General features: G+C 33.2%; 1 protein-coding gene across 1 annotated transcript; it reads left to right on the top strand.

Annotated features, from left to right (window-relative positions):
* The first annotated feature begins 291 nt into the window (after positions 1-291).
* On the top strand, positions 292-3,472 carry CZF1 (zinc finger (CCCH-type) family protein). Its single transcript, XM_039036139.2, has 2 exons — positions 292-710; positions 1,054-3,472. The coding sequence occupies exon 2, from the start codon at positions 1,063-1,065 to the stop codon at positions 3,121-3,123; it is 2,061 nt and encodes a 686-aa protein (XP_038892067.1). The 5' UTR covers positions 292-710; positions 1,054-1,062; the 3' UTR covers positions 3,124-3,472.
* The last annotated feature ends 8,796 nt before the right edge of the window (positions 3,473-12,268 follow it).

Here is a 12,268-nt window from a genome sequence, read left to right as displayed (position 1 = left end):
TTATTGGTATGGATAATAACTTTTAGTTTTCTTAATTATACTTTTATATTCTCAAGATCTCTTTTATTTGAATGTAATCTCAATTAATTCATATATTATTCTTAAACTCGAGATATTACATTCAATATTTGAGTTTTAAAAAAAATTGAAGATATAATTACAACAACCATCCTACTTTAGAAACGTGGTTTCTTAATTACATAAAATTGAATTCACACCAGAAAAAAGACAAAATCCGATGAGTGGAAGACTGAGTCGGATATATTCTGTCACCCACCCAAATGACTGATCCACAACACTCTCGACGCGTCAACGAATCTCTTTCATCTCCCACAAAAGAGAGAAAAAAATCATATTTTGCTTTCTAAATTTCATCTTCATTTTGAATTTCATTTGGGTTTCATTTGGATTTCTTTGCCATGACGAAGCAACCGCGATTTGGGTCGAATTTGGGTAGCGAAAAGTGGGGCCTTTTCCCTTCCTTTGCCTTTCACTCTGCTTTGACTTTGACTGTGAAGCCGCTACGAAGAATAGTCGCACCTTCTTGCCCCTTTCTTTCTTTTTACCCTTAAATCAGCTGAATAAAACCCCCATTTCTTCCATTCTTAGCATCTCAAATTCACCCTCCAATCGAGGCCTTCTCGATTTCTCTCTTTGTCGACGAGTCTTTTCAATCATTGAACCTGTTTCTTCCTTCAATTTATTTCCAGGTAGGAACGTTCTTTCGATTTTTTCATGTTTATGTTCTACTCCTGTTGAATCCATATGTTTTTGCTTTTTCTTTGTGTCTTCTCACATGGGTTTGGCTTGAATCGATCTGGGGTTGTGTTAATTTTTGAGTTTCTGTTGGTGGATTTGGGTGGTTTGAGTGTTTTTTTTCATGTTTGTTCTTCTTTTGGGTCTCTCTAGAAGTTGTTTAGAAAGTCATGTCGGTGGATGAAATTTTTTGAAATAAAGATCGATTGCGTTTAGGAAACGATTTTTGCTTAGAAACCCATCTTTTAAACGTTTGATTTGTATATGTTTCTGATTATTGTGGTTGAAATCTTTCAGGAGCTGGATATGTGCAGTGGCTCTAAGAATAAAGTTGCTTCCTCGAATTCCGCCATGGAAGCTAGGTTTCTGAAGCTTAGTGATGGAGCTTTATTCTCTGCGAATTCAATCTTGCTTGAACTATCAGCCTCTGATGATGTAGAAGGGTTCAAGAGAGAGGTTGAAGAAAAGGATTTGGATGTTGATGAGCCAAGCTGCTGGTATGGAAGAGGAATTGGGTCAAAGAAGATGGGTTTTGAAGAAAGAACTCCACTGATGATTGCTGCCATGTTTGGAAGCTCCAAGGTTGTGAAGTACTTAATTGAGACAGGCAAGGTTGATGTCAACAGGGCTTGTGGTTCAGACTTGACCACTGCCCTTCACTGTGCCACTGCTGGTGGCTCTTGTTCTTCCCTTGAGACCATCAAGCTCTTGCTCGACGGATCTGCTGATGTCGATTGTGTCGACGCGTACGGGAGAAAACCTGTTGATTTGATTGTTTCAGCTTGCAGGATGGTGTTCAATTCAGGAAGAAAGGCTATGGAGATGTTGTTGAGAGGAGATGGTATGGCTGGGGAAGGTGATCTGAGTCTTTACCTTGAAGAAGACCAGCAAAAGATCACAGCTTCCCAGTCTACAAAAGAAGGAAGTGACAAGAAAGAGTATCCAGTTGATGTATCGCTGCCCGACATCAACAGCGGGATATACGGTACCGATGATTTCAGGATGTATACTTTCAAAGTGAAGCCTTGTTCCAGGGCATATTCACACGATTGGACTGAGTGCCCTTTTGTTCATCCTGGTGAGAACGCTAGGCGTAGAGACCCCAGGAAGTACCCATATAGTTGTGTTCCATGCCCTGAATTCCGGAAGGGGGCTTGTCCTAAGGGAGATTCCTGTGAGTATGCACATGGTGTTTTTGAGTCTTGGCTCCACCCTGCTCAATACCGAACCCGGCTTTGTAAGGATGAGACTGGCTGCACAAGGAAAGTCTGTTTCTTTGCTCACAAACCTGATGAGTTGCGCCCTGTATATGCATCAACAGGCTCAGGCATGCCCTCACCTAGGTCTCTTTCGAGCAGTGCCGCAGATATGTCTACCATGAGCCCATTGGCTCTTGGTTCATCATCGTTGTCGTTGCCAACTACCTCGACACCTCCTATGTCTCCCTTGGCATCAGTGTCTTCCCCTAAAAATGGGAACTTGTGGCAGAACAAGATTAACCTTACCCCTCCTGCTCTGCAGCTCCCTGGTAGTCGATTAAAGGCCACCTTGAGTGCAAGAGATTTGGATTTAGATATGGAATTGCTCGGGTTAGAAAAGAACGCGAGCCAATTACAACATCAACAACAGTTGATTGACGAGATAACCCGACTCTCCTCTCCTTCTTACTGGAGTGCAGATGTAAGCAGGAGTACAGAGTTGAAGCCAGCAAACCTCGATGACTTGTTTGGATCATTAGATTCTTCCTTATTGTCTCAGTTGCAAGGCGCTTCACTTAAAACGCCAATCTCAGCTCAAGTTCAATCTCCGACTGGGCTGCAGATGCGCCAAAACATAAACCAACTCCGGGCAAGTTACCCAACTAACCTATCATCCTCACCTGTAAAGAAACCCTCCTCTTTTGGCTTTGACTCATCAAGTGCAGTGGCAGCTGCAGTGATGAACTCAAGGTCTGCAGCCTTTGCAAAACGAAGCCAGAGTTTCATCGATCGAGCTGCAGTGTCCCGTCTTCCCGGGTACACTGGAGCTGCAAATTCTGCAGCTACAATGTCTTCCCATCTCTCAGATTGGAACTCACCCGACGGAAAACTAGACTGGGGAATACATGGCAACGATCTCAACAAACTCAAAAAATCTGCTTCCTTTGGGATCCGAAACAATGGCATGGGAACTCCCACGTTCACCCCACCAGTAGAGGAACCTGATGTCTCTTGGGTTAACTCCTTGGTCAAAGATGTGCCCTCTGAAAGCTTCGGGCTGTTCGGTGCCGAGAAGCGTCCATACAACCTCAAAAGAGAAATCAATGAGATGCTCCCGTCCTGGATGGAGCAGCAGTTGTATGCAGAGCAGGAGCAGATAGTTGCATAAGCAACACTTGCCAAAATCTCTCTTCATTATGCTAACAATATCAAGTTCTTCACATTTCATTCAATATTTGATTACAGAAACTAAAGTTTAAAGGTAGTAGTAAAAAGAGAATTGTTCTAGAGGCAATTCTACGTCAAAAAATGCCCTCAAGTTTCGGTATGGGGTCGATCAATCTTCAGACAGATCAGTAACAATCTATCTGATGATCAGATCAGTAATATATCTTTGTATTCTTTTCATTGTATTATATTATATTTGTTAATTTTTTTCTCCATTTTGGGGCTGATATAAGATGAATATGTATCATTTTCACTTTAGTATATTAATAAGAAAGACAATGTTTCCAATAGCTCTGCATTCTTCTTTTAGATTTTCTTGTGCAAAAGGGATCTATATACTTTCATTACTCTTTTAACTTTTCTGCTTAAACAAGACCCTTGGTGGTTTAAAAGTTATGCATTAGAACATATTCTTTTGAGATGTAAAGGCCAGGGAATCCTTCTCTTTAGATTCCATCCAACAGCTTGTTAGGAATGGGATCATCCAACTGAATGAGTAATCATATGCTTGCTTCAGCTAGATTTTTTCAGGTCGGTTTTCAACTCAATTTTGGTTTTTGTTCAGTCAAAGTAGTATTATTGAGAGGTTGTTTGATTTATAGGTTTGGTTGGTTTCGTTTCGTTGCAAATATATTTCAGATAATGGGTCGAAGTATTCTTTTCTCTATAGAACCTAAACTCGAGCCTTCTTACTTTTAGTACAATAAAGAAGTATAGAGGGTTTAGAACTTCTACTTCAAGTGTAGAGCTTAAATTCAAACTTTCTTACTTTTAGTATAACAAATAGGGGTAGAAGGATTTGAATTTCCGTGATTTATTTCGACATCAAGTGTAGAGCTTAAATTTGAACTTCCTTACTTTTAGTGCAACAAATAGGGATTTCTTTCGATTTCTAGTGTAGAGCCTAAATTCAAGCTTCTTACTTTTAATATAATAAATGGAGGTAGAGAGATTTAAACTTTTGAAATTTGAATTATCTATTTCAAGAGAAGTAGATGTTAATTACTGCTAAGTTAGAACTCCGATCCGACTTTTCTACCTAGAAAACTATATTATAGAAGGGAAGATGATGATAATGGAGGATGGGGAAGATGGAAAGAAAAATGAAGGGCAGGCAGAGCCAGACAGGCACAGACAGAAACAGAAGAGAGACAGCAAACCAAAAGCCTTTGTTGTTAATATTTAAAAAAAAAAAAAAAAAAAATGTGTATTGTTCATATTGTTCAGGATTGGGACAGAATTGAGGTTGTCGAATTGGGTTGGTGGGCCCATTGCATATTGACTTTTTTAACCTCATTTATTCTTTTCAAAGCCGCCCATGAGATTTTTTCTAATCCAAAATCTTTTGATGGGTAGCATTAGCAAGAGATTGAGAAAAAGGAGAGATTTTTCTTTGAAGTTTCCTCCTTTTATCTAACTTTCTGACCAAAGGGTTCCACAACCGTCAGATTTGGAGACCCTTTCAATAATTAAAGTTAAATTATATCAAAATATTACTTGAACTTTCAAAAGTTTTATTTTTGTTCTTCAATTTCTTAATTTTTTTTAAAAAAATATCCTTAAACTATCAAATTGATCGAAAAAATTACTTTTTGCTAAATAAAATATGAAAGTTGATGTGACAATGGGATGGACATTGCGGACCAAAAAACCAAATCGATCGACCAAAACCAATTAAAACGAAGTTGTTCAGTCGGTTTTTCGCTAAGCTTGGTTGGCTTTAGTTTTGTTTATTTATAAATCTACTCATTGGTCAATTGGCTGCACCAAAATGCAAGAAACCAACGGGATGATTTCTATAACCCTGATTTATATTAAGGTTTTTTCGTGTCTCATTCAACCTCCCATTCCCATTACAACCACCAACTAATCTTCCATTGGTTTCGAATAGTGCTGGTCATCGGCCATCTGAACACCAGGTTCATCATCTGACAGTTGATGTTTAAAAATTAGAAGTTGTATGTGATATTATTTAACTTATGTAGAAGATTAATATCATTATTACTATTTATTTCATTTCAAAAGATATCGTTAAAGTCACTAATAGAACCAATTTTTACACAACTATTAGGTTAATTAATTTATGTAAATGATGTTATAAATAATGTCACGTATGGTTTTTCCAATTTTTAGACATTTGTAATTGTGTCAATTTTCATCATATTCCAATGAGAAAAAACAACTCTCTATGGGATTTACTTTTAAAACCCTTCAAAGTACAAAGGTAAAATGAAACTTTTAAAAGTCAATGGATATAATTGAAGCTCGCTCCAAAGTTTAGAAGTATTTTGAATAAATTAATATGTAATTAAAATGTTTAAATGTTATTTTGACTTTTATGCTTTTGGTTATTTTTTTAGTAGCTACACGAAATGTTGACTTTAGTTTTTATGGATCCATTTGATAACTATTTGATTTTTTTTAAAACTAAGCATATAAACACTACTCACATCCATAAGTTTTTATGTTTTGTTATTTGCTTCCCATTCATGTTTTTTAAAAAAAAAAAAAAATAGCTTTCAAAAACTCATTTTCGTTTTTAAATTTTGACTATGAATTCGAGTGGTTTTTTTAGCAAAGATGAAAATAATAATTAAAAAAAAAAGAGAAAATAAGTATAAATTTCAAAAACAAATAACAAATAACAAAGTTGTTACCAAATGGATAGAAAATTTTAAATAAGAAGAATATGAAGGGATTAGAAAGTTTTTTTTTTTTTTTTTTTGAAAGTATATGAACATAACGAAGTTGTTACCAAATAGTTTGGCAACTATTTGTTTTTTTTTCTTTTTGTCTTTTAAAATAAAGCTTATAAACATTTCTTTCGCCTATAAATTTCTTTGTTTGGTTATTTATTAGCTGCTAAATTTTTCAAAACCAAATTTGAAACCAAAAATAGTAGTTGTCAATTTTTTTTTTCTTTTTATAATTTGTCTAAGAGTTCAAGTATTTTTTTCAATAATAGTGAGAATCGCAGTGTTAAATTTAAGAGAAAATAAATATAAATTCGGAAAACAAAATCATTACCAAACGATACCATAGGAATCAACCGTCTGTTTAAGATCTAATTGGATTTAAACAACAATGGTGTTACTGTTTAGATTAGGGAGGTAATCATTGTGATTTTAACTATTTCACATAATGATGGTTTTTTTTTTCTTTTTTATTTTTGAATAATTCAAAACATTTCTAAGGTGATTTTGAAAATAATAAAAGTAATTTTAATGAATCACTCTCAGACATGTCATTAACAACAATAATAATAATAATTGATATACTTTGATTCAAATGTTTTAATTTGTCACGTAACTTATCAATTAGTAATAAACATACAAAGATTAACAAAATCCATATATGCAATAATGCACAAATGAATATTGCTACATCTAGCTCTTTAATTATTTGTTCCGAGTTCATTTACTTAATTTATTTTTAAGTCTCACAACTCGTTAAGATTTTTTTTATTGTTTACCGATTTACAAAAGATAACAGTTTGTTTGAATTTTATTTCTTTTAGTGTATGTCAATTCGATTCGTAAAAGACAACACACGTCAATATCCCCTTTGAATTTCAACCTTCTTTGTGTGCTATTAAAGAAATACTAAACTTGTTGCCAATCATTTCTCTATGGGATTGTTCATGAGAACTTACATTGATTCAATCTATTTGAATGAAATTGTTTGAATAATATATAGGCAACTCTAGTTTTGATTTCTTTATAACAATTATATTTTAATTAATAAATAACATTTTTTCCCCACCATTATTCTTGTAGGAAAGCTTAATATACTATGCTTTTCAAATCTAACATACAATATTTATTCCAAGCCACTTGAACTTATATAATCTTATACTATTGGATTCTATCCATATTGCTTTTTAATAATGATTTAAAATATGATTTCAATTTTGTTATTATGTATTTCACATGAAATGGGTTTATAAATTTCTTTGGTCTATGTTAAGAGTCATTCAACTTTAATAATTTGAAAAATTAATTGGAAAATTTCTAAATAGAATTATTAAAGCTTTAGATAATGACAATTGGAGTGGTTTTTCCTCATTTTGCCCTTTTTTAATATACTCAAAAGTATTGTTCATGATTACTTTGTGAAAAATGAAAATAAAGTAATGGAACAAAACAAAAGTGTTTGTCATGATTTTGAAATTGGGAAAACTCTTTTGGCTCATTTCTTTCTTTCTTTCTTTTTGCATTTGGGAGGATGCTTTTTCAAATGCTACTTATTTTATCAAATATGTTACTTTTTTCTTTGGGAAGAAAAATCATTAGAGTTATAGTGAACTTCTTCAAAGTACTTTTTCCCCATGATTATTATTATTATTATTATTTTTTGAAATTTTAAAAAAATTTGTGCTTTAAGCATATTCTATACATAGAATTATATTTACCCTTAAAATTCACCAGATTCTATTGTTTGTGGTGATGTAGACATAAATTATACTTACTTTCGAAATTCAAATACAATCATATTCTATGATGTAATTGTTAGGTTGCTAAGTACATATATTATAACCTATTTGAAGAGAACTTTGCATTGTAAATTAATTTTTCTTAAACCTTTTTTCTCTAATTAAAGTTTTTAGATTAAAGTTGAGTAGGTGTGTTAGCACTTTGATGCTTATTGTCATAGATATAATTCAATTTCTTTGATGGTAAGCTTGTCTCAATAGAGTCAAAAGAAATCTAATTGTCACTATAGGTATAATGTTGAGGTTGCCACAATTATTTTTATATATAATCTAATTGCCTCAAAACACCTAATTTAATTATTTATTAAAGTTTAGGTTTTAGTTTTGATGAAATAAATAAAAATTATGAATAAATGAGGAACTTAAATTTCCACCTTAAGCCTTTAGTTTCATTAAATTCAACCATAAACTTACATATTAACTTTAATGTGAATTTAAAGGGAAAAAAACTCCTTGATTATGCATTATACATATTAAGGCTCATTAAAATTTAAGATATAATTTCATGAAATGAAAAGCTTAGGGTGAAAATGTGACGTATATCCCTTTGATATTTTTTTTAATGTGTTATGATCTAATATCCAGGTACGGTATAAAAGTTCAATAATTACAAATTAGAAAAAGATTTAATGACAAACTACATGTGATGCAAGTGGTATAAGTCAATCCAAACCAGCTCAATGATACACCGATTTCCATTTTGAAGATGGATAGTTTGATCTTTCACCCCACGAGATATAATAGTAATAGGTGCGGGTATTAAATTTTTATTGATATTTTTACATTTTCATCAATTCGACATCGACATAAAAAATGAATCTACATTTTCATTATATTGTAAAAAGTAATTCATGAAACACAAAAACACCAAAATGTCACAATATGAATAGAGAATGAGTAATAAACATTTTAATTTGTTTTTTGGTGAAATATCTATCATTAAAATATTATTTTGGTCCCCATATTTTGAAATTTGTTCAATTTTAGTCTATGTACTTTCAATTGTCCAATTTTAGTTCTTGTACTTTTAATAAATCTTAAATTTAATCCACAGTACTAGTTTATTGTTGATTTTTTTAATTAAAAAAAGAACTTTGTATTACTTATAGCATTTTTACTATAAATTTTGTAAACATATTCACAGATTTTATTTTCTTGCATAAAACTTATTATTAATAATTAATAAACTTTAGTAAAATTAATTTTGAGGGACTAAATTTAATATTTATTGAAAGTATAGGACTAAAATTGGAAAATTGAAAATATAAGGACTAAAATTAAAATAACTTTAATGCATGGGGACCAAAATGGAAAATTGTACAAAATGATCCAAAAAGCAAAAACTTTTCTATGGGTGTCCTGTTTCTAAAAACTTGTTTGTTATGGACTCTTTCGGTATGTGAAATACCACTTTTACCTTCAATATTAAATGCTTTCTTCACTAGGATAAATTTCACAAAATGACCCAAAAGCCAAAAATTTTTCTAGGAATGATCTCTTCCTAAAAACTTATCTATGACTGATCTTTTGCCCATGTGAAATATCAATTTTACCTCCAATTTTAAAAACTCTTCAAACGCCTTTACGAATACTTTATGAAGGATCGTTCATACTTTTCGCTTACCTCTCTCATTGTGCGATTTTGCTCTCAGGTTTTTCTCATTTTCTCTCGTCGTCTCCCATCTTCATCCGAGCATTTGGTCACCTTATCACCGATCGTTTCTGCACTTTTTCCACCATCTTCGTGATCTGAAAGGTATGTGAATCTTCTCCTTGAATGCATGTTGATATTCGGGCTTTCACAGTTTAGGGTTCACACAATTTAGGGTTCGCATCTATCTTTTGTTAAATGATCTCTCAACTGTTGTTAAATGATCGTGTATTCATTCATAATCGATCATTTAGATAATCCTAGGTGAGCGTTTAGTATTTTCTAAAAAATCAGTTAGCAGGGATGTCCATTTATCCCGCGGAGACTCGCCCCGAACGGGTCGAGGAATCTCCGATTAGACGAGGAATGGGGGAGGGAGCGAGGATGATTTTTTTCCCATTGGCTAAACAGGGACGGGGACAGGGATTATATTCCCCGTCCTCGTCCCTGACCCCGACCCCGCCCCTGCCCCGATGAATATATTATATAATTATATTTATATAATAATAATAATAATAATAATAATAATAATAATTATTATTATTATTATTATTATTATTATTATTATTATTATTATTATTATTTTATCTATATACTTTTTATAAAAATTGTGATATAAAAAGTTAGTTATCTTCTAATTTTCATTTCAACATTTTCGTACTTTAATGCATTTCTAGATTGTTTTAACATTTAAGGCTTTCTACCTTACGCCATAAATATTATAGTATTTAAATGGAAAGCTTGACCATAATATCGTAATAGTTAAATTTTAACTTTTAGAAATTATAGGATTAAATTATATTTGTACACATATAATAGTATTATTTTTATAATAAATTTTTATACTATTTTCTTTGAATGAAAAATTTATTGGAAATAACATATTTAATATATATAATTTTATTTGGTTGAGAAAACAAAATTGCTAAAAATGAATATATTAAAAAAAGCAAACGAGGAAATTTTTCCTGTAGGGAACCAATCCCCGCGAATTCCCCGTGGAGAATCCCCGCCCCGATCCATGCGGAAAATTTCGCGGGGATGGAGAATGAAGTAGGGAGGTGGGGATGGAGATAGGGATGGGGATGTGGAAGCCTTCCCTATCCCGGTCCCGCCTCGTAGACATCTCTATCAGTTAGAGAAACTTAAATGATTGTTTAGATAAATATGTGTGATCGTTTAGTTTTTGTTACGCAATAGTTTAGTTCTTTGTTATGTGATCTTTTAGTTCATTGTTATGCGATCGTTTAGGTTTTTGTTATGCAATCTTTTTGTTTTTGTTATACGATCCTTTAGTTTTTCTAGGCGATCTTTTTATTTTTCAGACGATCGTACACTTATTGTGGTAATGTATACGTTTGTTATAGATTGCTAAGATGGTTGTCCCTACTGAGAAATATTTTCTTACTACAATTTCTTACCAAGTCCACAAAACTACGTCGACGATTAAGAATAAATTGACAGAAAAAGAGAGGAGAATGTATAGGAAAACAGTCTTTGGTCCACTATTGGACAGATCTTGTATTTAATGGGTAACTTTTTCACTATTTTTTGTTAAGAGAGGTAACGGATGTGACCTAGAAGTTATATCATTCAACATATTGAGAAAGAAAGTAACATTCTCCCAAGACAATTTTAATTTGATAACTACGTTGTGGTTGACCAAGAAAATAGTAGAAAGAGAAACAAGTGGTGAGAGACTGCGACAACTCATTCTTGGACCAAAGGACTCAAATGATAAGGATAGTTCTTGCAAGAATGCGGAGACTACATTCGAGAAGTTCACTTTTACAAATGATGAAAACGCCCGTCAAGGTTGCATTGACATTATTCATCGAAACGATGATGATTGGAAAAGACAAGAAAACTCAATCCGATGCGAAGACATTTGGGATTGTTGATGACCCTGAAATCTTTAGACATTATGATTGGTTGTTTGCCTTTTTTAAGTGTATATTGAATAGCATGAAGACTATCATGCATGAGAAGTAAGAGGTACATGAGACAAAGGAATCAGAAAATGCTCATCATGCCTCATATTAATGTATAAAGATATTTGCACTTGTAGTCGAGGTATGTACTTTCATTTCCAGTTCACTTTAATCTACATTGAATCTGTGTGATATGTATGTGTAACAAAGCTCCCATATTGTAGGTTTGGGCTTACGAAATTCTATCCACATCAAATAAGTTCATAGCCACCAAAGTTAACAAGATTACAATCCTGGAATTCTTAGATGGACTTGTTCTCGTGCTCTATCTTATAAATCGTTGAGTAAGAATTTTTTTCAACAAAAAAAAGTAAGTAATGGACCGCTTAGTAAATCTTGGCATCTATCATAGTTTCATACATTCTAACTTGCTCATTCACTTATGTATAGACTATTGTTGTGACGAGACTTGTATGGAGCATAGAGAAGATAAGGTATAAAGAGGACCGACTGGAAGGACTTGATGTGATTCATGATATTGAAGAAAGAAGGATTGAGGAGGTTGAGGGGTATGAACACTCTCTCGACATTCATAAGTCATTTGGAGGGCACAATAGATTTGACCAGCATGTTAGGGAGCACGAACATCGTCTGTCAGATGAACCTCATGCATATCAACCTGTAACTAAGCATCATTCCATAGAACCAAAACCATGTAGGCCAGTTCAAACTAACCATGAGAAGGATAAGAGGAGACAAGACGACTCGTTAAATAGGCAACATAAGTCCTTAGAACATCGTCATTCCAAATCCTACAAATTTCTTAGGGAGGAAATTAAAGAAGTTCGCAAAGATTTGGTGAACTTGACTACCATAGCCCGTCAAACGGGTGATACCTTTACTATCCAGCATCATCTGATGAGCCAACAACTGAAAGAAATAAAGTTGCTAGTCCAACGTCTGAATGGGGTATGTATTTAAATCATCCTGATTGATCGTTTAGAAAATCCTA

This window comes from Benincasa hispida, chromosome 7 (assembly GCF_027475165.1).
Source record: "Benincasa hispida cultivar pf3 chromosome 7, pf3_genome.v1.1, whole genome shotgun sequence".
In the NCBI taxonomy this organism is placed as follows: domain Eukaryota; kingdom Viridiplantae; phylum Streptophyta; class Magnoliopsida; order Cucurbitales; family Cucurbitaceae; genus Benincasa; species Benincasa hispida.
Note: the sequence above shows the minus strand (reverse complement) of the source record. Positions and strands in the feature narration are given on the sequence as shown.